The 27147-nt window shown below is 32.6% G+C and overlaps 3 protein-coding genes across 4 annotated transcripts in view; 2 read left to right on the top strand and 1 right to left on the bottom strand.

Annotated features, from left to right (window-relative positions):
* Positions 1–1198: 1198 nt before the first annotated feature.
* Positions 1199–16224, top strand: LOC147079166 (uncharacterized). Of its 2 annotated transcripts, XM_085953891.1 has the most exons (8): positions 1199–1400; positions 1587–1721; positions 2746–2943; positions 4234–4395; positions 5067–5330; positions 6027–6562; positions 8528–8744; positions 14307–16224. In XM_085953891.1, exons 1-8 carry the CDS (start codon positions 1278–1280, stop codon positions 14556–14558), a joined length of 1887 nt encoding a protein of 628 aa, XP_085810017.1. In that variant the 5' UTR covers positions 1199–1277; the 3' UTR covers positions 14559–16224. The 2 variants fall into 2 exon arrangements, with proteins under 2 accessions (XP_085810017.1, XP_085810025.1); XM_085953899.1 differs by lacking the exon at positions 1587–1721.
* An 844-nt stretch (positions 16225–17068) lies between these two features.
* Srp19 (signal recognition particle 19) lies at positions 17069–24727 on the bottom strand. Its single transcript, XM_085953911.1, has 4 exons — positions 24570–24727; positions 24180–24357; positions 19065–19204; positions 17069–17257 (listed from the first exon to the last, which is right to left on the bottom strand). Exons 1-4 carry the CDS (start codon positions 24623–24625, stop codon positions 17173–17175), a joined length of 459 nt encoding a protein of 152 aa, XP_085810037.1. The 5' UTR covers positions 24626–24727; the 3' UTR covers positions 17069–17172.
* A 458-nt stretch (positions 24728–25185) lies between these two features.
* The window catches only part of qm (geranylgeranyl pyrophosphate synthase quemao), a 13521-nt gene continuing 11559 nt past the window's right edge, over positions 25186–27147 (top strand). Inside the window, exon 1 of the mRNA XM_085953877.1 lies at positions 25186–25401. Within this exon, the coding sequence (XP_085810003.1) occupies positions 25351–25401 (51 nt within the window). The 5' untranslated portion in view covers positions 25186–25350. The remainder of the gene's footprint in view (positions 25402–27147) is intronic.

The raw sequence follows: 27147 nt of genomic DNA, 5'->3' as shown, positions 1-27147 counted from the left end.
TATGTACGATATAAAACAGGTATAGTACGCCTAAAATACTATAATTTTGAGAAATCGGAAAAAGTTTGCCAATAGAAGAAAAACAATGCCAAAATAATCCGTGAGAAGCAAAAAGGTATGCAGTTTGCAAATGCATAGTTTATAAAACGGCCGCTAGTTATAAACTACACAAAAAAACAGTCATATAAAAGGTTGTTTGCAAACCTTTCTGGAAATAATATGGAGACTAATTTTATAATCCCTCACTTCTATACTATTGTGAAGCGCAATAGCTATCTCGTAAAAAATGAAATAATAGGGTCAAATTAATCATAATGTTGAAATTTGAGGCAAATTTGTTTAGGAACGATAATTTTGTTATTAAACTTGTCTATTTGGTTGAAATTTTAAAATTGAGTGAATAAATCAATCCAAGGACCACTAATGCATTCACTGATTTAAAACGACAAAGTGAAGGCATTCATAAAAAATTGGAGCTTAGGAAATCAAAATGACAAAAAAAAAGTTCGCCCTGTCTCCACTTTTAATGATTTCTACGCCAGATATATTGAAGCAAACAAAAATCTATTTACTGAGTTCTTGGTTAGTTTGCTAATGCACTTTTCACATTATTTTATTAATAGCAAAAAAAGTCACCTGCTATTTCGGAGCTATTAAATATTTTAAATATGTGGTTGAAAAATCCTGACCCGGGGGGTCCGTTTCAGGATGTGGGGTCCATGATAGAATCATTTTGGCAATGAACGAAGATGAATTTGGATTGACTACTATTGAAATTGATTGTGCTAATAAACAAGCACATTCGTCAAAAATTAATGTGATATAAGTTGTACAACTTTGTTTATTTTTTTTCATTTTTGTATTCATAAGTAGGTACATTGTTTACTATTTAGAAAGGTGTCTGTATTATTTAATGAAATAAGGGGGAGGAGGCGCCTAGATTAGATTTTTTTAAAGGGAGGCGTAGTAACATAAAGTTTGGAAACCACTGACTTAACATTTGAATTTTGTCTAAAAAAAACAAGACGTTAATTACCCCACGTTTAATTTTTTGAAAATGCAGAAAATTATTGGTCACTCAACGCGTACTATATTTTTGGCCGAAATACTATAATTTTGAAGGCACTGTACTATAATTCCACTTTCAAAATATGGCAACACTATTGGTAATATTAACACACTTCTACCAACTTAATCCGCATCATAACAAACTGTCATAATATTACTAACGTCAACGTTCTTGTGTTTATTTAATTAATCAATTTTATTATAAAATAATGAAACCGAAAAATATATTTGGAAGAAAAATATGTCGATGTTGCTTAGCGTCTAAATTAAATATGAAATATATCTTCACAGACGACATGTTTAAAAACATTGCACATTTTTCAAACTTAGAGGTACATAAGTATAGTAGTAAAATTGATAATTTGTTTATAGTTAAATGAATGCTACCCCTTCGTTTAACTATTCAATCGCATGATTCAATTTATAATCGTAAATATTGTAATAAAATGAATAAACACGCTTGGTGGTTGGTAAATTAAAATAGGTATTTGTTAAGGAATAGATATCCACATTTTTAGGTTTCTCATGAAGATGCCCTACCGGCGTGGCTATGTTGGCAATGCTGCGCTTTGCTTTCCAAATGTGTGCTCTTCAAAACACTATGTAATAATAGTTCTATCATTTTACAAAACTATATTACTTCAAACTCTCAAGTAAGTTAATAAACATTTAAATAATTGTGTACTTAGTTAAAATGCATTTACATAGGTAATCATTAAATGATTAGATATAATGTTTTATTTATATTGACTTGCCATGATACCTAATAGCGCCTGTACACATGCATGAGTTTCTGTAAATTAAACCATCACGATAATAACTGTTTACACATAAAATTGCTAACTGCCCCACCAATCTCATTTTTCAAGAGTAAGTGAGACACATTGTTGTCATTGTATGGTGCTATTTCACTGGTTGTGGAAATTGGTAAACGTCAAAGTGCTCTTCGCAGTGTAGTTCATTTTTTTTTCTGCCAGGTCCACCACTATTGTTCTACTGCGCAGGCGCAAATATCGTACAAGTTCCAACTGTCAGAAGCTGCGAAACTTTTTTGATCCATGCATGCAATCCTGCAACTAGCACGATAATACATACTGTCAGCAGTAAATCCATGCACATGTAAACAGGGTATCAGGAAACAGGAAATCATTATGTGTACATCCAATGTGTGCTACCAATGATATGTAAGAGCTAGCACAAAGTTGCTCGCATTCGATGTAGCCAATGCAGCATGTACGAATGTCGTATATAAACAGTATGAGAAATGTTATAGTCCTCAGCATGTGACCATAAATGGTCACAGTCTCAAGTGCTTTCTTATGTGGTAGCTCTAAAAGGAATCAATATATTAATAGTTGCACAACACAATTTGGAAAGGTGCATGTTGGACATAATGTGAAAGGACCACAAACGAAAACCAATGTTGAAGCAATCATACAAGAATACTGAAATGGCATTGGGCTGGATATGTCTGGCGAGTGGGCAACTGGTAGACAAATGCCACCAGACCAAAGGGGTACTAAGTTGTCCATAGAGACTCTTTAAAACAGATTTAACGTTTAGTATAAATACATGACAGTGAAAAGCTATTGACAATAGAAGTGGAGGGGACTTACGGAGGATTTTATCCATCAGTAGATCAAAACTGTATTAAATCAACAGCAATTTTTATTTCAGCCGGGTAGTCAGCAATTCACAGACGAAAGGGGTAACATCACAAAGTCAAGATTGGGCTCCAGTGAAATCTCTATCACAGAATTTCATCCGCACCATCATCATACCCTCACCTCTGATCGTGATCATCGAATCCTGGATATAAAATTCTATGGATGTCCACTGAAAAAAGATGAACCAACTAAAAATACTATCAAAATGGTTTTTATTTCCATTATTTTAATTTAAGGAAATTATTATTTTTACTCATTTCGTATTTATTTCTTCCTACGTCCATGTAATTGACCGCATGAACAATTACATGCACGGGCGAATTCACAAGCTTATCAGAAATGATTACTCACTGCGATATTGAAGAACAAATTAATCACTATGATAGAACAAAAATAACATTTATCCGGGAATTAAAACATACCTCGTGTACGTTGAATAATTATTGTCCACATAAACCATTTATTTAAATTACTCTGAGGATTTCTGTTCTATATTTAATTTTCAGTTATTATCTAGTTTGTTCAAAAACAATAATACTTGTTTACAGTGACTTTGGTGAAATGCTGCTTATTAATGATATAATATATATAGCTTACGATGGCCGAGCGGCTCAATCTCAATAATTCAAGAAATTATTACCAGGGACAAGTAAATAAAATTTTTAAAGGGAATTTGAAACGAAAAAAAAGCTCTCGACTTTGAGTAGAAGTAGAATCTCTTAAATTTTCACTGGTAAAAAATTATTTGGGTAATAAAATCAAAAAAAAAAGTCGCAACTTTGATCTCAAATAGATTCGGCAGTAAAAAATTTGGGCTGGATTAGTTAAAAAAAAAAAGAAATTGGCATTAAAAAAAAATGACTGTTAAATATCGACTTTGCCTTTAAAAAATCTATTTCCCCACTAATTACTACTCTCTATTAACATTAGGTAATGTAATAATCACCATTGGGAAATTGAAGACTTTTTAGATGTGGTTGTGTTGACATGCAATTTCCTGGGCTGATCACATCACCAATTAGGATGTTTAAGATGGGCCAATAAGCTATTAGAATTATTATCAAGCGAAGGCGGAAGGCTGCATACTTCAGCCATATTTTCGCAATAAGAAGTATGATTTACTCCACTACTAATACACCGAAAGATAGAGGGCAGCAGAAGTGTGGGCCAAAGACATGAATTCACTTGACTATGCAACTGCCATAAGTGGCTCATTGTCCAAGGTGTCAGTGACCCGACACAATTGGCCCTGGATAGGGAGATATACTACAATATGGTTGACAACCTTCAATAGAAGACACCATGAAAAAAAGATGAATTTAATATTATCGCACAACTAAATATCAATCATAGGTATCATGAGTGAGATGATTTTTGTTTCCTTTACATATTTAAAATTTCAAATTCTTGATTATATCATTTCTAAACGATTCCTGCAGGTATTTCTGTTAAGAATATATATTATAGCGTTGAAAAACTATATATTATTTATTTTTAGGAGTATGATATTGAGTCAGACCAACATACATATAAGATGAACTTCAATGAAGAGACATCTGACACAGAAGAGATCCACATCAAAACAGAACTGGACGATTGCCAGTTTGATGACAGTGATAATGAACCGGTGGCCAAGAAAAAAGCTTCTAAGCAAAAGAAAGTAATATGTATAAGCAAGAATGTAGTTCATCTTTAATTTATAATTATAATATTTTCATTATAAAAATAGATTTTCTACCCTTCCTTCTCTAGAAGACTTCTATAGAATTTATAATGCCTGCACACATGCATGGATTTACTTGCACCAATAGTGTGCATTTTAAACTATCGCGATAATAACTGTTTATACGTAAAAGAACTGACTAATCTCATTTTTCAAGTGTAAGCGAGACGCAATGTTGTCATTGCATGATGCTATTTTCAGACAGGTTCGTAGATAATCGGTAAACGTCAAAATGTTCTGTGCGGTGTGGTTCGTAATTCTTCCTGCAGGTTCGCCACTATCGTTCTATTACGCATCCGCCATACGAGTACCAATTATTGCGTGAAAATTCAGAAGTTTCTGAACTTTTTTGATCCACACATGCAATCTTGCAACATGAAAAATACTGTTATATAAAAGTAAAAATGTATAGCATTAGATAAAACTATCTTTATTTCAAAAAGAGTTAAATTCATGTTTTTTTATAAGTATCCTTTATACCTATCTGTAAAGATAAAGAAAAGGCTTATTTTTGCGCTATGTATGTTTAATATGATTATTTTGGCTGTATGAAGTATTCTGAACATTAGTAGGAATATCATTATTTATTTTTTCAATTGTTTTGTCAGGTCAAATCATCTAAAGAGAGAAAAAAGTCAACCAAAACCGGGCGTATGCCGCAAATAAAAAGCCAACAGTCCGACACCCCCGCAAACACATTCAACTCTTCATTGTTTGTGCTCACTTCTCTCACCTTCCAAGAACAACTCCTAGAAGTGCAAAAGGGGCGGCTCTCCGAAGAATACATCAAGGCTCCGTACAAGTGTGAACCTTGCTCCAGGGGTTTTTCCCATGAAATTGTCTATAAGGATCACACACTCAAGCATGATTTGGTAAGTATACAAAGTAAAATTCTTGAACACATCTACTCCATACGAACCAAAGCCTGAGATAATTAAAATAGGATACATACTAACATCTATCTGAATGTCTTTAAACGTTTTATTATATTTTTTAATGATTTCAATATACAAATCTGTTGACTTTTGTCAAATGTTTCAACTAACATTTTAGAGATGTCGTAGTGCAGGGTTGTACAAAAATGTTTACATTCGTACATCTCAGGCACCGTATATTTTTCAGAGATGTATTTACAGTCTGCGGTCTTTGACCTTTTTACACGTCATTCGTTTGTTTATATTATCTATTTAGTGTATGTGATTTGTACTATATACCTAGTATTAAGTTGTGACGACCCTACTCAAAAGTGAATGTTTAAGATCCATTTTTTTTTTTTAACTTAACGACAACTATAACTTGAGCTGTGACCTTAGTGCTAGTGTCGCGATGTGAGTGTTGCCTGTATATTATGTGCTATTAGTTCTTCAAATCGCCGCACCTCAAGTTATAGTTCATCTCTAATACATAAGTTGGAATAACTTCGTACACATACCTACTAGAAACATCCTTTAAGAATGATTCAGTCATTTTTTTAGATATGCATGTTTAATAAAAACAATCTTGCATTCTTAAATTTTGATCATATCGAATCAAAAGTAATTTAATTAAAATGGGACTGTTATCAACAGGTATCCGGACAGTTTGTTTGTGAAGTATGCGGTCAGCGCTTTAACACGAGGCGCAATCTCACCAACCACTGCAACACGCATGCCATGCGCTACACCTGCCAACTGTGCGCCAAAGTCCTCATCAGCAAGCAAAATGTCATGTCACACATGTACACTGAACACGATCAGACGGAAAAATCCATAAAATGCGATATCTGCCTGAAGACATACAAAAACAAGTACACATACATAAAGCACCTAAGAATTCATAACAACTCCAAAGAATATAAGTGTCATCTATGTCCTAAAGTGTTTTTGTGGAAAGACAACCTCAACCGACACCTGACGAGACACAAGAGTGAGCGGTGTTTTACCTGCGAACAATGCCCCAAGTCTTTCTTTCTGAAGGAGAATCTGAAAGAGCATCGCATAGTTCATAGCGGCGCGCTCACTAAAAAGTTCTACTGTGTCGAGTGTGATCTCTCGTATGCAACGCAGATCAAATTGAACCAGCATCTTAAACGAGGGACTCGACATTTGAGACCAGAGCAACTCACGTAAGTTCACTACATCTTCTTTCTGGTGGAAAAGCCCTATATGGACCATGGCCTCCTCCGGCATCTGCTCCCATCCTCTGTCGAAAACCGCTTACCTTCAGTTTAGGACGCCCAAGGTTTTAAATCCAACTCGACACTATCCCTCCATCTTGTACAAGGTCAACCAGGTCTTCATTTGTTTTCCAGCATCCGGAATATCAGTTTTTTTCCTAATATCCCATGTGCGTGACTCAGTCGATCTAAGGTAGCAAAACTTGATGAATTGAATGTATGTTCTTTACATATTCAAATGTAAATATGTCATGCGCAGTAAAGCTAGTTCATTAATGCTTGAAAACAGTGTCAAAATTTGAATGGCCTACATCATGTGTATGCTTGAATAAAGGCCTTATCATAATTTTGCTTATCATTACAACTTAGACCAGTGGTTTCCAAACTTTATGTTATTATGCCTCCCTTTTAAAAAAATCTAATCTTGGCGCCTCCCCCCCTTTATTTCATTAAATAATACAGACACCTTTTTAAATAGTCAACAATGTACTAATACAAAAATGAAAAAAAATATATAAAAATAAACAAGGTTTTACTAAGTAGGTACTTTATATTCATTTTTAAATTAATTTGTTTTTCATCCGATGAATGTGCTTGTTTATTAGCACAATCAATTTCAATAGTAGTCAATCCAAATTCATCATCGACAAATGGATTCTTTCATGGGTCCCACATCCTAAAGCGGGCCCCCAGGCCAGGATCTTTGGCGGGTCCACCTACCTATCGCTGAGGTTAAGGCCAGTGTGGTGCTCTAATGTAGTGTTTCCTAATTTATACACGGGGGTTATCATTTAAGTATATCAATTATCATATAGGTATCACATCAAATTATAATGCACAACCACATATTTAAAATATTTAATAGCACTGAAATAAAGAAGCTTCGCAAACGACTTTTTTTTACTATTAATAAAATAATGTGAAAAGTGGATTAGCAAACTAACCAAGAACTCAGTAAATAGATTTTTGTTTGCTTCAATATACCTATCTGGCGCAGAAATCATTTTAAAGTGGAAACATGGCTAACTTATTTTTTTGTAATTTAGATTTCCAAAGCTCCAATTTTTTATGAATGCCTTCACTTTGTCTTTTTAAATCAGTGAATACATTAGTTGTCCTTGCATTGATTTATTCACTCAATTTTTTTTAAATTCCAACGAAATAGATAAGTTTGACAACAAAATTATCGTTCCTAAACAAATTTGCCTCAAATTTCAACATTATGATTTGACACTTTTATTTTTAATTTTTTCACGAACCAACGCACTTCACAATAGGTAGTTTTGAAGTGAGGTATTATAAAATTAGTCTCCATATTTTCAGACAGGTTTGCAGACAACCTTTTATAGGACTGTTTTTTTATGTAGTTTATAACTAGCGGCCGTTTTATAAAATATGCATTTGCAAACTGCAAACCTGTGGCTACATTGTGTTAAACTTTTCACGACTCCCAGTTTGGAAATCGTTGACTCTTTTCTAAATCGTTGAAATCTTTATTTCGTTATTTTGCTACGTTATCGACTGCACATGGGGTTATGAGATACCCCAACAAGTGTTGTGAAAATTTATTTTTCATTATTAATGAATTTTTTTTATATCAAGTGAGCCGTAAAATAACTTGAGTGTACCTACGTAATCTCTATACATACACCCGCTTTTCAAAACGCAAAACTATAAGAGGACCAAACATCAGAATGTACGAAGGTTTAAAGCTGATGCCTGCATTCCACCGTCTGTAGCATCGTTCACTTGATCTGACCTTTCAATGGTTCAATGGCTGACAATGAGCTTTTCCTAATTGTCATTTTCACTTCTGGTTATGTGATAATTAAACTGATGTGGTGATATAAAAAAAAATATAAAGGTAAAAAATCGACTTTTCAACTAATCTGTTCTGATTTTGTCTACATACAGATTCAGGTGTAAATTATGTGATGCACGCTATACCAACAGTCTGCAACTTTCCATGCACATGGATGGAGTGCATCTGAACAAACGATCGCACGCATGTACGCTGTGTGAAGCTGCATTTATCAGTAAGAGGACTCTGTTGACGCACATCCGAGCGGTACATCAGGGATACAGAAAACCCAGAGATCATATCTGTGAGACTTGCGGCAAAAGTTTTACTGTGAGTATTTGATTTTATTGTTGACAATGATATCCATTTTTAAAATGCTCCAACAACCGGCGATAAACAACAATGATAGAAAATTATGATAAAATATTATTTGAACAACTGTTGCGAAGACTCTCCTAAACGGTTATTAAAAGTTTACCTTTACTAATATTAAGGGGGACTGCCAGTGCTACCAACTCTCATTAACAAATATAATAGGCTAGACGGGGTAATAAATGAAGCTATTTTTGCATAGACGCTAGTTTTTTTTCTCTAGTTCCTCCTAAAAAAAAATTCCTGAATTTTAAAAAATCTCTCCAGAATGAAACTCAACTATTTTTAGCTCAGCTCCTCCCAGAGAATTTTGTCCTGAATTTAATTCTGTATTGGAACGATATTGAAAAGCGCGATTTGATATAAATAAAAAAGATTTTAAATTTAAATTTTTTAGTAGAATCAATAATTGAATTAATTAAATATAAAATACATTAAAACTATGAATAATTATTCAAATATCTCGATCTTTGAATGAACTTATTAAACTATATTTTAATAAACAAGCATAAAAAAACTATAATCAAGAAACATACATTTTATAACAGTTTGTTTATTAATTTGTAAGGTTTATCTTTGAATTAAAAAAATATTTATTTTTGATTTCAACATTTTTACAAAATATATCGACCCTTAATCAGCAGAACAACGTAAGCGACACTTTTTGGTAAATTGCGTTTTAAACTGAGAACCGTTCAATATCACCTAGCGCGTAAGTGACAAAAATATTAGAGCCCGATCTCATTCGCATGACATTTTTTTAGGGTCTGTGCCTTTTAGCGTTTTAACTTGTACCGCATTATAAAGTAGAGCAAAACAACGTAACCGACGTTATTTGATAGTGTAAGCTACGGTACGGTTTATTCGGTGGTCCGTCTAGTAGTGAGTTGTGCGAAAACCGATTTGAGAGCAAAGCTCGCGCCGTCCAGTAAAACTGGCTGAGATAAAATAAACCTGGTAATAGAGTTTATTAAACAATAATTACCCGCCGTTTCATCTCACTACTGTCGGAATAATCTACGAATAATAGTATCTTCCTGTAGATTTTTGAAATGTTGAAAATATATATAAAATTTATACTGAAAATTTGGATTCTTTGAATGAATCCACTAATGTCGTGATTCAGAATGTTTTCAGAAACGTATTTAATAGACAGTAAGTTCAACTTGGGTTTTCATCTACCAAAAAAGATAATAGTGTTCTTTTTGCGAGAAAATAACAAATATGTCTGGTGACAAGAGACTTCGGCTAATTGAAATGGATACTTAGAAATGTCCCCTTACCATAAAGGATAAATGCAAGGAGATGTTCTTTAATGATCTGGCCAAAAGTAAAGATCACAATGATGTTTTGTGCGCAAGTTTTGACCTTGAGAAGGTGCAAAAAACTCCGTAGTCGAAAATACGCATACTATAATGAAAGTATCTATTAAAGTGGAAAAAATAATGGATACTGCTTTTTATGGGGTGAAACTGATGGTAAACGTGGCAGTAATGAGATCTCCGAAATAATGCACAAATCTTTGGATAGGACTGACAAAGCGGGAAAAAATCAAGGATTTATTATACTGTGATTGGTCAGAATAAGAACCGGGCAACACTGGCTATGCTATCTTATATTATGAAAAATTCAACTTTCATTGAATTGATAGAAATACATTTTCTATTACCAGTGGGTCTATTCTGTATTTATCGACCGCTAAAGTGATAAATATTATCAAACTTAGAGTAGGTTTGTATCATAGAATTAGCACTTATTGTAACAATTACAATACGTTGATTGTAATTGTTGCAATAAGCGCTACATTTTAACAGCAGTTACTGCTGTTAGAATACAGCACTTATTGCAACAATTACAATATGTTGGTTGTAATTGTTGCAATAAGTACTAATACTTTTATACAAACCTACCCTAAGTTTGATAATATCTATCACTTTAGCGGTCGATAAAGTATAGAATAGACCAACTGGTCGTACTACGATGCTGGTCGATTCCATTCATGCGAGAATTGAGTCATTTATAATCAGAGTAATTTGGGCACTATCAGAATGACCCACCATCATTTCCAACGCTAGGTCATCATTTCATAAGCAGAATTCCGTGACTGGAAATCTCTCGCTGCTACTTGCATTGCTTCAAAGTTCAAAATTAAATTTGGTGAATTACAAAAGGCATAATTTAAAAAAACTTACCAAATATTGTACCCACTCTGGTGACAGTAGGACTAAACTGTTAGACCTAGAAAATGTCATCAGATCCCGATCAAATGCTGTGATGCTTTAAACGCCAGCCACCCTTGCTGTATAGTGCTAAATCACCAATATCGGAGATCGAGTATAACGATCTTAAAAGTATCTGTGTTAAATGTAATATCCCTCAGAGATGACGGATGAGTTTATGAAACGGCCACATAGATTATCAGTGGAAGATACTTTACCGGAATCCGATCAGGAAGATGTGAATGAGGATAATACAGCGATTACTGCTTAAAAAATAAGGGACAATAATTTTTTTGTAAGATTACAATTTTATTTTATCATAATTAGTAGGTCCCCGTACTTAATTATGTACGAGTACTGTACGACAACATTATTTAGGCGACAACAGGAAGTCGCCCTTGTCGCGAATAAAATATTTCACAGTGTTGTCATTTTTTGAGAAAACATATCCCGCGAAATTAGGTTTTAAGTTTATATCAATTCTATTCTCAGTAAGTTTATAAGTACATTAATTTATAAGTCTAATTATTGTTCAATAAATATCAATAGAATTTTTTTTTCAAATAATTTCACCTCTTAAGGGGGATGCTTATACTATCAGAGGCGAAAAGAGGCACCTAACGGAAAAATACGAAGCTTGCAATTTGAGATTTTTTTTGACAATTTACAATTTCAACTCTATTATTTAATAAATATGTATCCGAAAACATTAAAAAGATTTTTTATTTTTTTTTAAACTTAAAGATAAACTTACAATTGTAAAAAAATGTAATAAAATGTGAATTCGTTGCAGGGTCAAATCTTATTATTACATTATATTTTATAGCCATATTTATTATTAAAATTTAGTTTATTAAGTTTTAGATTTTATGTGGTGTAGATTTTTGACTAATTCATCGTTTTAATATTTTTTATATATATTTTAAAAAACATCGATTTTAAAAAAAATATAAATGTGTATAACTTGAAATCCTTTTTATTTATATCAAATTTTATTTTAGGCATGGTCACAATATTGAAGCTCGAGTTGATATAAATAAAAAGGATTTCAAGTTAAACACATTTATATTTTTATAAAAATCGATGTTTTTTAAAATATATATAAAAAATATTAAAACGATGAATTAGTCAAAAATCTACACCACATAAAATCTAAAACTTAATAAACTAAATTTTAATAATAAATATGACCATAAAATATAATGCAATAATAAGATTTGACCCTGCAACGAATTCACATTTTTTACATTTTTTTACAATTGTAAGTTTATCTTTAAGTTTAAAAAAAAATAAAAAATCTTTTTAATGTTTTCGGATACATATTTATTAAATATTACAGTTGAAATTGTAAATTATCAAAAAAAATCTCAAATTGCAAGCTTCGTATATTTCCGCTAGGTTCTCTGCTGGCATGCGTCTCCCCCTTAATTATTACTATTATATTAGGTTAATTAATACAGCATAATTATTGAATTTGGAAGGAAATGTATCATTGAACCCACATTAACTGATAATATTGCTGCAAGTATTTATTAATTAAATAACTAGAACACAAATTATGACTAAAAAAGTAGAAGTGAAAGATATTACATATTCAATATTATATTGATGACCCAATCACATGTTTTATAATTTACAAATGATGTCTTTATATCGTATTTTTAGTAAAATTGTTGTAGAAACACATACTATGAAAATAATTTTCTATAAATTAAATTATATCCACCTTACATAAATTTTAAAACAATATGTACCTACCTACTTATCGGTTTAAAAATACAAGGACAATTCATTAACTAACTAATGATCATTTATACTTAATTATTATACGTCTAAAAATATTAATAAAATAGATTACGATACACATAACTTTATAATATACAAACATAATTTCCAGTATTTGGGGAAATATTTCTAGTATTACAACACTGAATTTTGACATACCTGACATGACAGGAACCCGTAAAATGGGCTTGTTGAAAGTATTGTATAGGCTCGCCTTTTAAATACGACTATTTTTCTTCTTCGCAATAAATCAAAAGTTTACTGATAATAATTCGAACATCATTTCGTATTGTTTTAGACATCTTTTGAAAATAAAAAGCTTCAAATTACGTAAATTGATAGATGCGTCCAATACGAAGTGTCAAAAATGCAATGAATAATTTGGGGGCGTTCCTAATTTGAAACCGGAAGTTCGATTAGCTGTACTGGATGGGATTGTAGTTCACAGATTTGCCACGTAGCCAAGATGAAGTTGCCGGACAATAGATACGTACATATTTCATTTTGAAAAATAACAATACCTAATAATATTAATAATATAAGCGAACCCTTAAAAATACCAATCATTTATTTTTATTTTACCTATGTGGTTAAGTATCTACAAGCAAAAATATTAATTTAAAAAGTATTTTTAATTTATTTAACAACGCCCCCTTTCGTAAAATAAATGGGTACTTATGTTATTTATTTTATTACTTAATTATTAATGCCCTGGCATGATAATTAGCATGAAATTTATAAATAAAAACAACTACGCCAAATAGCGTAAGCGACATGTCTGGAAAAAATATCGCGTCATAGACATAAGCAAAACAGCGTTACCGCCACTATCTCGAAAACTAAAAGCATTAATGCAATTGTTTTATAATTTCCGTATAGGCAGTAACCAATTATTAGTAACCACATTAACAGAATTCATTTTTAGAACTAATTACGGAAATAATTAAGAAAAAACCTTCTCTAAAATTTATGAATTGTCGCTTACGTTGTTCTGCCGATTAAGGGTCGATATATTGAATTGTGATGATATTGGTAATTTGCGATGTACACTTCATGTTATATTTTGACATTTCTGTTGTACCTTTCGCATGGATCATCGCACTTATAGAGAAAAAAAATTATTTCCGACCATGTCCGATCCTAAGATCCGATCCACAGAGTAGAGGTTTGTATTAACAGATTTTTGTTTTTTACGAGAAATGGATGTCAGCCACTTGCTCAACCTATTGGGTCCATACCCTGACTCACACAAATTGAAAAACAATGTGTACTAGCCAGACCCAGGATTCGAACCTGAGACCCACGGAGTGATAGTCCAACGCTTAAACCGCACGGCCACCGTGGGTGTTATTATAATACCTAAGTACATATAATTAATGTAGATATGTTAAGCTTTCCATTCACTAATTATTATGAAACTACATTTGTATTTGCAATACAACTATGTACATGATATTGTAAACATAGCTATGGCAAACCCATTTCTTCTGGCAACTGATTTAATTTCTTATTTCAGGATAAACAAGTGCTGAATGCTCACATAAGAACCCATACCGGTGAAAAACCATACTCATGTAAATATTGTGGAATCCAATTCGCTCACTCCGGTGCCATGTACACACACGTGAAACTAGTCCACCTTAAACTGAAAAGGAACAACAACACGGGGAAAAATAAGCCACACAAGTCCAGAGTGAAAACTGTTTGTGTAGGCCAAACTAAAGAGACTGAAAGAGAGAAAACAGAACTGAATACTAACTTGTCATAGATTTATACTTAGACTTCTTTGACCATGGTCGACTCAAAACTCCAATGGAATTCAAAGTTTGCACTACGGCACCTAAGGCATAAAGCCCATTGACGCAGCGAGTGCGGCGCCCGCGCAAAATTTCTACAAGTGGCGCGTAAATCATCGAAAATACAACGTAATCAAATATGCCAGCGCACACTGGACTTGACGATGCCTTGTGCCCCGCCTGCCGCATGAGTCACCGTTTTTCGCTTCTCGGCGATACGATTTAATGAAAATACAAAGAAGTCCATTCATTGAACACGGCTACCAAAATCACGCTGCTCGAGGCGTCGTCGATCGACGGGCGAGAAGCAATTATTTAATAACAGAGATCTCTTTGTTTAATTTTATTCCGTGTCCTATATTTCGCTGGTTGAATAATGTCATCGTAAATATTAATTACAAGACCCGAAATAATATAATATTTTTATTGCTTTGTTATGAGAGACGCTGTAATAATAATTATTTTGTGCTGCTTGGGCCGCTTATTACATAGGTGAACGGTAATGCGCGGCAAGAGACGTGTGATTATGGTTATGAATAAACGCTTCATACGCCGACTTCGCCCGCTCGACGCGTTCTATGGGCACTATCGCTTAGGTGGTTGTCTGGAATGGAAGATTCGTATGCTTCGGTGGCTGTTAAACGCAGCATGCTACTACTCTTCCTTTATCGCAGACACGGTCGAAAGTGAATATGCATATCTACACTTCCAAATGGCTAATTACCAATTAAAACCTTACACAATACCAACCCAGAGAGCAATGGTCTTTTCAAATATGTACAGGGTGGGGCGTGGGAACTTCCTTTTTTCAAACCGGCATTGTGAAGTTAGTGGGGGTCACAGAGAGGAGAGGGAGGGCTCAATGAGGGGCTGGATTTAAGGTTTCTGTTTGTGTGATTATGTAACCCGACAAACATCATGTGAGCTGCTGGTTGACATCTTACCCAATGACGCACTTTTGTTCTTCTCTTACGAGGCACATTTTCATCTTAGTGGCTGTGTTAACAAACAGAATTTGCGGTACTGGAGTGAAACAAATCCCAGGGTACTTCATGAGAGACCCCTTTATTCGGATCGTGTCAAGTTCCATTCAAGAGTAGGGATCATTGGCCCTTACTTTTTTCAAGAAAACGATTGTGCTGTAACCGTGAATTCAGACCGTTATTTGACTATGATCCATGAGTTTTTTTTGTCTTCCCAATTCTCAAAGAAATGGCACTGGACAATGTGTAGTTTCAGCAGGATGGGGCCACAACCCACACTTCCAGGGTTTCAATGGATTTTTTGAAACAAGCCTTCCCCGGGCGGCTGATCTCCCTGAAGGGATGTAAACTGGCCTGCGCGCTCGCCTGATTTAGCCCCGTGTGATTATTTCTTGTGGGGTTATCTCAAATCCCTGGTCTATAACGATCATCCACAGACCCTGGAAAACCTACAGAATCAACATCCGAGCCGAAATTGCCAATATACCAGTCGGAATGCTTGAAAGAGTGAACCGAAACTTCCGAATTCGACTGAATCAGTGTATTGACAATGGAGGGTAACATTTACAAGATATTATTTTTAAAACAATGTAAAATCAAATGTTAAATGTTGTGTGACAGGCGAAAAATAAGAATAAAAATTTTTTAAACCTGTACGGTCTTTTGTTTCATTTTCAAAAAAGGAAGTTCCCACGCCCCAGCCTGTACTGTAATTTTGGCCCATATACCACGTATTAACAATATTCTATTGATGAATCTGAAAGAAGACCTTTAAAAAAAAATTCTCACATCCAATTAACAGGACTTGTGCAGAAAAAATTTAACAAAGTCTCAAAGGTGATTTTAAAGGGAAAATTTTCAGTTGACTGCTCATCAATAAATAAAGGAATCGTCACTAGAACAATAAAATACCTATGTACACACTTCTTGCATTATGATCGCAGAAATACTGTTTAGGGGTCAATGAAAAAGTATTTTTATTCAATGTTTGAAATCCACGGTCATACAGCTATTATATTTTACTGATATTTTTTGGAATCAATTCTGGAAATAGAACTTTGTTACTTAGTCAGATAATACGTTTATCTCGGGTTGAGTATCTCTGATAAAGGTGGGTGCAAGACTGATATCAAAAGGATCCAGAGATCTCATGTGTTCCTTCCCAATTTATATATGCGCCTACGAGACGTGGGCAGTCATGGTAAGAGAAAGACAAAGACTAGACACACTTAAATGTGATGCTAATGGCAGATACTGAGTCGACTCAAAGTGAAGAAACGAAATTAAGAATGCCACGGGTTTTCATTGACACCAGGCTATGTACATAATACAAAACATACCTTAGGCTGTTCTACGTGGACCACAATTAGCATTAACATGCAGTTGCACCTCGACAAACTGTCAACTGCAAAACGTCAATGTCTCCTCACTATAAATCATAATTATGAGAAAATTTAGGATTCTATTATTCCATAAAAGTATAAAATACTTATTGTATGTAATATTGAAATGACCTTTAATTTTTAAAAAAAAAAACCATGTACACATTGAAATAAGTAAACAGAATATATTTTATTAATGTAAGAAATTTTGGATATATATTTTATCGACGACCCTTCTTTCCTTTGCTCTTCTGGGCTACTTGAGGACCACTGGTCTGTTGGTGGGTGAATGGTTGCTCAGTATTCCTACGGGCAGAAAATATCCAAATACGAATGGTTACTAAGGCTAATGATCCAATTAGCTGCAAGACATTTCACATTGGAGGTTAATTTGTAGCAAACTTTACAAGTGTGGTCTGAGATTTCAGCTAAAAGAGATAAAAATTCCTTGTGTGTATTAGTGCAGTAATTCCCAACCAGATACAAGAAGCCCTGGGGCTCCCGCGAATAGTGCCAGGGATTCCACGAGAATTTGCATAAACTTTTTGGTAACATAGTAAAAAAAGGTTTAAAATACCCTATTTTTAAAAAAATTATTTTGAAAAATTAGCATGATTAGATATATCGCGTCAAAGAAGTATTTAGCGAAAATTTTAATTAATTGTAGCCACAATGGAATTGAATAGTCAGTACATAATGAGTGTCGCTATTAATATGCACCGCTTGTCTTGTTTCTGTCAATAAATATGTACACTAATGTTACAGTTCACGTACAATATTGAACTATATTCAAAGTGTTAAAATAACGCATAAAAATTAAAAATGTTTTTGCAAAAATATTAGTTAATTGCATTCCCTGAAATTTTACAAAATGATTCAAAAGTAAAAAGGTTTAAAATCACTATATTTATGTGACAAACCAAAAGTTTTTTATACATTGGACTTTCCAAATAATGTTGATTAGGTATGCCTAGCAGAATTAATTATGGGAATTTTGTATATTACATACTTGATATCGATTCCAGAAAGCATTTAGTGTTATTAAATTGGTAGACATAAATAGATTAATATTCTATTCTAATATTCATTGGCATCTTTGAAACCCGGCAACATATAACTATTTGATGAATTGTTATTTTTTGTACTGTTATTGATGATTTTTTGTAGTTATTCATCTAAGCATTCTAAATAATAATGGTTTATTGTATAAAAAAACTTGTTATGATCAATATGCCTCAGCTCCATAGGCACGCAAGTCAGACGATTTACAGTCCTCAATTTTTTTTTTCTTCAGACTTTTATGTCCACAGACCAGGTTAGTTGGATTTCAAACTTGTTTGATATTTCACTTGCCGAGTTCCCAAAATCCGTCCGTCAACCACTACGTGAGTTCAATCTGAGATTAATACGTGACCATTCGGACCAAAAAAACCTTTAATCGTTTTAAACTTTTTCAATGATTAATTTGTTAATTTAAATATATATTAGAAAATGAGAGATTTCGCAATTATTATTTTATTTGAATTTATGAAATACCTCAAAAAAAAACGTAAAATGTGTGTTGCTTTCACTTCTATATTATTTTATATATGTCTACATAAAAACAACACGAAATTTCAGAATTATCAGAAGACATTACGATAATATGTTTGACTATGATATTTGTCAAAGCTCAACTTTTGTACTCGTTCATTGATCGTCCATTGGTCAGTATCAGTAGCAAGCATTGACAAATTGGACAACTTATTGTCCTCGAACTTTTGGCTCATCAATAGTATAACCAAAGTCAAAGCAGTCAAATGAATCTGCAACGTGAAATATCTAATTTAATCGTTAGTCTTAGTAATCATCCTCTCAGTTTCACTTCATTTATTTAAGAAGTATTTCTTTATTTAAGATTATTAACATTTAGAATTTACTTGATTAATTACGTAAATCAGTAGCCAAAACAAGACAACCAATTTTCTTTTTATTTACAAACAATACATTCCATGCTGCCAACGCAGAGAATATTAATTTTTCTATAGTTACCAAATCGACCATATTAAAAGATGTTCTGAGATTGCCATCGTGGCCAATATTGCCAACTTTGTAATAAATATTATTTTCTTACCGGTTTTGTCGGGTCTTCAATTTAGGAATAGTATCCCCTAAATGTAGGAGTATTGAATCTCTGGTTGGGTATTTTGGATTCAACGGAGTTCCATCATCATTCTTCAACTGAACACGAATACGACCTCGCTGGAATATTTCCTAAAAAAAAGGTAAGTAAAGTATTATCTTCTATTAAATTTCGAGGAGACAACAGCCTGAAAATATAAAAGATTCATCCAAAAAAAGTAGAGTTGTTGATTTTACTCTTTTCAAGTACAAAGAGAAATGGGAATGTTAATCGCTACAAATCGAAAGATTGCAAAAAAATCAAATGTTCTTTCGACTGATTACTGATAGCCTCACAGTGGTTTAACGGGTCCAACATCCAGATTTCCGCACCGGCCGATTGAGTGTCACAAAGGGGAAGAAGATACTGTTGTAAGATTGAAAAACTAACATTTCTTTGTCATTCAAAAATTAAGATATAACCTTGACCTTGGGCATTGCAGACATTTCTATAATAGAAACACACATGTGCATCCGCACCTCAATATTCATTTCAATGATTGCCTGCCATGCATTTAATTGAATGTGTTCATAGTTTTGGAATTGTATGAATATATAGGAATTTTGATAAAATTTTGAATATTGCAGGACATAAAAATGTAAAACTGGGTATAAAATATACTAAAATGAAATGGGACTGCAGAAGCAACGCGCAAATAGTGGGAAAATAAGAATTCCGGGCATTTAATATTGAGATTACATTGTATAATATAGTAGTTTACATGAATGAAACAAACAGAACATGAATAAAGTTTGTTAAGGTGATGTCTCTATGTAAAGTTGTTATCGAAAAATAGCTAGAAAAGTTTATTAATCGGTAAATATATATTCAAAAGTAATGAGAAAAATAAAATAAAAAATTAAGATGTATCGTGGAGTTCTATATACCAAAAATACGTGTCAAATTCAGTACATTTCTATCGGGTGGTAAGAATGAATGACATAAGATTTATTATCAAAATTACGATAAAAATGTACGTAAATCTATTACCTAGGGAAACGCTAAACGTTAATTGGATTTTATTATATCCTTATATCTTTTTTTTCAAATTTAAAAAACATCGATTTAGAGGTTAGAAAGCATGCAATTAAAATCGAAACATCTCGGTTCAGACATAATTTATCGCAAAAAACGCTTAGCGTTTCTATTAAAAATATTATTTATTAATTTTTAGGCTAGTTATTTAAATTTAATCTTGTATTTTTGTATATTAACGAATCGATTGTAAATAAAATGAATATTTGACAAGACTTTATCGACATATGCTGCTAACGCGGAAATAAATCGAACTATTTTTGAAACAGTACTTGCATAGATTAAAAAATACATACACACACACATACATTGAAAATAAAGGTTCGCCAGGTACGAAGACAAAAACTGTGTTAATTCTGCTGTCAATAATTTTTGTTTGCGATATTGGAGCATATGTCAATGGACTACATATATCAACCTCCACTTTCTGAAATAGTGTTGTGTAATTATTTCAGATATTTATTACTGTTTTGACGTACCTACCTTTTATAAAGCGATTTTAAAATAAATATAGTTTCATAATAATATAAAGAAAGCATACGAGCGAAAATGCCTAAGATACTTCTGACACACATCAAATTTAATCTTTGTCTAGTAACTGTACAATTTATCCATATTTATGTTAAGTGTTTAAAATGTTATAAGTAAAAAAAAAATCGTCTATTCACGTGGTAGTCGCGAAAATTATGAACAATATACAATGTTAAAAATAATAAGAATTGTTAAAATTTCTAGTCACAATATTATTCAAAGACCCGATCAAAACAGCCTCGACAAACTTCCACTTCACTAACTTTTGTTCTATATGTTTATCCTGGATACAGCGGCAAACACATTTTGAAAATAGCCGATATACTGGATTATTTGTTAGTTTGGGTTAGTTTAAGTTAGATTAGGTAATCCTAACAAATAATCCAGTATATAGGCTATTTTCAAAATGTCTTTGCCGCTGTATCCAGGATAACCGACTTGTACCCTAACTTTAATTACATACATACTATTGTACTATATTTGGGCCATCAAACGTTCATTCCTGTCTACGGCCTTAAAATTATTATCTACGTGCCTATATAACTGTATGCCGTCCTGTCAAAAAGTGGAGGTTGATAATTTAGTATGTAGAAAATAGAAGTTATTATTATTCTCCATAAAATATAGGGTAAACAATTCAGTGAATGAACACATAAGAGGTGAATTTGAAAATAAATTAAATTAAAAACGATTAAATGAACTAAGAAAATTATAACAATAGGTAGGTACAATAAATTGTGTATAACCGTGGTATTACTAATTTTATGCCGTGATGCTTTGATAGTTCAACTTTTCATAATATTTGGATCACTATTTAGTTGCTTATTTATCTGCTACATCATAAAGTCGTAAATATTGTTTTTTTATGAAGCAATCATAAATACAAAAAATTAAGATCTACTTTTCAATCATAGTAGATACCTAGGAATATGGTATAGGTGTTGATAATTTTTAATTATTTATTCGAGATCTTCAGGGAATTACCTAGAAATCACTGGGCCAATAAGGTTTCTTTTTATATCTCCAAATCCATTTCACTTACACATTTATAGGTAAAATAAATAAAACTATCTTTTATTTTATCTTGCACTGTTCTTTAAAATCGACATTAGATTTTTTCAAAGAAATAACGTTCTGTCTTTTTCTTAGAATATTATGTAATCAGTGGTGCACTTACTTCAAATTCTAAATTTTTTTCTTACGTTTTACAATTTTTTTTTTAATTTGTCACTTATTTTGTCCTTGGGTTTGCTTATCAAGATTTGTTCGCATGTTTATTTACGTTTTTTCTTACCTCCAACTTCTTTTTTATTCAATTCGTTGCGTGTCTTACTTTATTCTTATCTCAGATATAGTTAGTTAGTTAATACAAACCGTCCACTCTGTGGAGGCCCATATGAACCCATTAGGACCGGACATGGTTGAAACGAAATGAATTGGGATGTCTATATAATATCGACATTGTCATAATTATAACTACAGTCGAACTCGGTTATTACAATCTCGGACATAGCGAGATCTCAGATGTAATGAGGAAACAGTCATTGACATTTGGTATATGATTTTCTCCATACATTTTTATTCACTGTTATAACGAGATACTTATCGGATATACCGAGCTAAAATACTGGTAATGTGTTGATCGTTTAAAGACATTTAAACCCTAAGCAATAAAATCCGATCGGACAGGATGCCGCCGGGGACAGATTACGTTTATGACACTAGTTAAGTGTCTAATTGTTGTTTTCGCCGACAATAAAAATACCTATTCTCTGATATAACGAGTACCGCTTATAACGAGCAAATTCAGCCGGTCCAACCTTCCTAGTAATAACCAAGTACAACTGTATATTCCTTATTTTGTTTAATAATAATTCGAATGGCATTTGTTTTGCTATTCATTTCATATCATTCTTTTATTCCACCTCTAGTAGAAATTCGATGTAATTGTCAATTGTACAAGATTAAACTCAATCTTATAAACATTTGTACTTAAATGTTCATTTACTACTATAAATGAATTTTACTGTAGAAAAATATTTATATTAATTCGTATTGACAACGTAAAAAAATCTGGTTCATTGACTGGACAGGATACCCTTGTATTGCCACTGTAAAAATAACTACGGTAAACAAAATGTAAAAATCATAAACACTTTAAATCAAATCGACATGTTAGAATTGTAAATATTTTATGGGGAAATATTAATTGTAAATATTTTTACATAGGTAAGTAAATATATAATAAATTTAAATGCATTTTTATCAAACTTATGATTTTTAATATGTGGCGACACACAATATTTTATTTTATATTTTATTGCCATCTGGTTGCGATCGACGAAAGTTTTTAGTAACACATTTTTAGAAATTCATGGTAGATGCCTGTAGATGCCTTTAGATGGCGTTGAAGTCACATTTGATCGTAAATTGAGGCAAAGAATTCGCCTTAATATAAATATCCTTTTCTTGATGCATTTTTAATGCGATTCTTGGTTTTTTGATGGATGGATGGATAGATGGATTAAAACATGAATAAAGTTTGTTAATATAAGTATCTTTTTCTTGATGCATTTTTAATGCGATTCTTGGTTTTTTGATGGATGGATGGATAGATGGATTAAAACATGAATAAAGTTTGTTAATATAAATATCCTTTTCTTGATGCATTTTTAATGTGATTCTTGGTTTTTTGATGGATGGATGGATAGATGGATTAAAACATGAATAAAGTTTGTTAATATAAGTATCTTTTTCTTGATGCATTTTTAATGCGATTCTTGGTTTTTTGATGGATGGATGGATAGATGGATTAGAACATGAATAAAGTTTGTTAATATAAGTATCCTTTTCTTGATGCATTTTTAATGCGATTCTTGGTTTTTTGTTGGGTCACAGGAGTCCGTTGCAGCCCCAATATGATGATTTATCACATTGCACGGAACCGGCCCACCTTGCCACTCACATGTCTCGCTCTAGCAAGCGCAGACGACTATGCGTGAAGTTATTTTTGTAAGCTTGACCGTACTTATTCATTTTGATTTCAGATTAGTCAATTAGCTTATACCAATTATTATTAGTCATTCAGCATCATCTAATTAAAAATGTCACAGTGCATACATTAACTTTTACTTTGCGAGCCTATCTTTAGTTACTTTGAAGGAATATTCTCAGGCCAAATTGCAGTAATATACAATAAGACTACGCAGGTCAGCCCATATAGAAAAATACACAGAACGTGTGACCGCCGGTGCTGAATAAAAACCTAAAGATAGGTCTGTAAGTTTTCCATGCCGATCATCAGTAACCCCCGCGGCGCCCTTGAAGTCACAGTGCCCGTCAACGGACCCTGATGGCGATGAATATGTTAAAGCATATAATAATATTTTTCCATTTGCAAAGCTTTTATTAAAATTATGTTATTCATTTATCGGTCTTACGGATAGGTATATCATGGGCTACTGATGTGTAGCAATCATAATTTGTATAGACAGTTCTCACCTTGCTTTTTTCTCTTGGATATAGTTTATTCTCCACGCCAATGTTGAAACCCGAAGCCGCCAAAACATCTCGGATTTCCTGAGGAGTAGGATTTTCAACACACTGGTCTTTGGCCATGCGCCTGCCCTCGGCGAGAGTCTTTTTACTGTTTATATATGCTGGATAAATGCAAACCCACCTATTGAAAATAGAACACAACTTGATTTATAGCATGCCAAATGAACAAGTAGATAACCTAACCGTATATTCAAAACTAATGTCACTCAATTTATATATAACGACTAAAAACAACAATAATTATTCCATTCACATGCCAAGGATGAATGTTTGGTAGAATTATAACCTAAACATGAAAGCTGTTTACGAAAACATATGTTTTAAAATATGAACCTTTCTCTATCGCTGTATTTCTTGTCCGGAGACCACGAGGTAAGCACATTCGCCATTTATATTGGTGTATTATTTACTTTTTAGTAGTTAACTGAGCCAATAAATTTTAAATATTAATGTTTCAAAATGACGACAGATCTAAACGTCATCGAAGTACTGCTAGTTGCTACTCGATGCTGCCACTTATCAAATTATTCTTTTCTCAATAGTTAATTGAGGGACCAGTAACCGGCGATACACCCATGCTGAAAAAAACGCAATTAACATAAATTTCCATTTCGTTTTTCAAGAGATTGGACTCTTCAATCTCTTTGTCTTTAGAATTTTGACATACAATAGGTATGTCTTTGAAAAAGATTGGATTAAGTTTGGGTATTAAGAAATTATTAGCAATTCAAATCAGTTACCTACCTACCTATAACTATAAATAGTGGGTCTTGGAACTCAATAACTAATCGGAAAATAATATCTTAGTTAAAATCATTTGAAGTGTATTTTTGGCACTAATATATTTTTTCTGTTTTCAGACTTTCCCAAAAGTACTTTTTTGAGTTAATAGTCTATGATTGTTGACAGTTCTCTAAAGATATTCATCAAAACTATTGTATATTAGTCTATGGTTTCAATAATTGTCCTGATTGGGCTGTCTTGCTAATTTTGCTGCTTTATTTTACGCGAAATATTAAAAAAGCTCATTATACCAGTATGTTATGAATCTCAGAATACCATTTCATTAGTTGTTTATCTGATTCCTTGTTGTTTGGCGAGAAAACTTTTCACAATGTCGATTACTATTCCATTTACGAAAACAGGTGATATTGACCAGGACGAGGTATGACATTTTGCATCATATTATATTTGAAACTATAATAGGTTATTAATAAGATTACCAACAAAATTACAATTAATAATAAATTATTGCATCATAAGTCATTTTTTTTTAAATATTATGTTCACAAACCACGAAACGTACAAGGAAAAAATAAGATTGCATTAAAACACTCATAACAATGAATTACTCATAATTTTATGATTTAATTACCAACAATTCCATGAAATCCAATCAACCTATTAACCGCAATTAATGATGATGACTAGGTCATCTAATTGTTTAATATTTTTTTAAACAATTTGAGGCTTTCTAGCGATTTGGAATGCAGAAATTAGGTATATAATTTGATTTATTATGGCATATTGAAAATCTGTGCTATTATAAATCTATCAACATAATAGAGATAGGACAATTTCAATATTAAATTTGGTACTGTTCGGTTATACGGAATACAGCGGAAAACGCATTTTGAAAATACCCGATATACTGGATTATTTGTTAATTTGGGTTAGTTTAGGTTAGGTTAGGTTTGGTTAGGTTAACCTAACAAATAATCCAGTTTATCGGCTATTTTCAAAATGTGTTTTCCGCTGTATTCCGTATAACCGAACAGTACCTTAAATTTATATTTTTCCTGAAAGGTCATAGTTATATTTATCATTGTTCTGTTTTGTCACTGTTCTGTTTTGTCATGGAACCGTAGTTAGGACGCTAAGCTGGGTCCAATCTAGCGGGACAGCTGGCTACTGTGAGTTGGTTCCGCTGGTGTATGGTTCTATATAATATACAATCTATTTAACAAAAATGATACTCAATGACTTGGGATGCCGGATTAGCTTTTATGGTTGATATTTAGGATGGCATCATGATTTTTGCTTTGGGATGGATTCTTGCAATAAAACTTTTTCAGTTGAACAAGATCCCACAAGATTGGACACATGACTAACAATTATTTCTCGTAAAAGGCTTTTTACTGTCATTTTCACACTATAGGGGCCTATATTATGTTTGGTTTGTAAACAAAAATGGTATTTTATTCAAAAATTTAAACTCTACGAAAAAAAAAAAAAAAGCATTGTAGGTACCTAGTATGTCGGTGTAGTAACATATTATTAGAGTGAAGGATTTGATTAAACAACGCAGTTATATGGAATTAACTTCTGTGACCTTATTATATAAAGTCACAGAAGGTTATAAAGAGACAAAGTATCTATATGCAGAAGTACTATTTTGATCTTGCTTGCTCGTCACCTTAACCGTAACTGTTTTCTTCACCATAACATCAGCTGGAGCCCTCGAAAGACTTAATGGCTGAATGTGAGAAGTATATCGATTTTAGAAAGGAAAAAGGAAGTAATTCACACAATCAAATTTTTACATGAGGCACCAAACGCTTTTGTTATGATTTTCGGTCAAAGTTATAATACAAAATAGACATAACTGTGAAGTGCATGATACTTAATAATTTCGTTTTTATATTCCTAAACTGATATTAATTATTGAGTTAATTAAAGAAAAACCGACAAAATTGACGGTTAAGTCGTTTTTCCCACTTCACTTCCTTTAAAAAAAAATGCCAGCCAAGTTTAGATAATAAATCGGTATTTGCAGCTTACATCCTTTGGACACAACGTATATTTAGTCTTGTACAACGTTATTATCCAATAAAACCTATTTTGACAAAACTGAGAGTTACGTCCTTTTCCCGTTCTACAGTCAATATCGTCGTTGATTCTACAATAACTG

The sequence above is a fragment of the Rhyacophila brunnea genome, unplaced genomic scaffold (assembly GCF_057557595.1).
Source record: "Rhyacophila brunnea isolate RB1 unplaced genomic scaffold, BYU_Rbru_1.0 scaffold_10, whole genome shotgun sequence".
Lineage (NCBI taxonomy): Eukaryota > Metazoa > Arthropoda > Insecta > Trichoptera > Rhyacophilidae > Rhyacophila > Rhyacophila brunnea.
The sequence above is the reverse complement of the archived record's forward strand: the minus strand, read 5'-3'. Positions and strand labels throughout refer to the sequence as shown.

Coding starts and splice junctions, on each gene's coding strand:
- LOC147079166 (XM_085953891.1), top strand. CDS start 1,278: ATGAAACCGAAAAATATATTTGGAAGAAAAATATGTCGATGTTGCTTA. Junction 1,401..1,586: donor CACATTTTTCAAACTTAGAG/GTACATAAGTAT, acceptor CCACATTTTTAG/GTTTCTCATGAAGATGCCCT. Junction 1,722..2,745: donor ATATTACTTCAAACTCTCAA/GTAAGTTAATAA, acceptor TTTTTATTTCAG/CCGGGTAGTCAGCAATTCAC.
- Srp19 (XM_085953911.1), bottom strand. CDS start 24,625: ATGGCGAATGTGCTTACCTCGTGGTCTCCGGACAAGAAATACAGCGAT. Junction 24,358..24,569: donor AAATACAGCGATAGAGAAAG/GTTCATATTTTA, acceptor TATTTTCAATAG/GTGGGTTTGCATTTATCCAG. Junction 19,205..24,179: donor ATCCAAGAGAAAAAAGCAAG/GTGAGAACTGTC, acceptor CCTTTTTTTTAG/GAAATATTCCAGCGAGGTCG.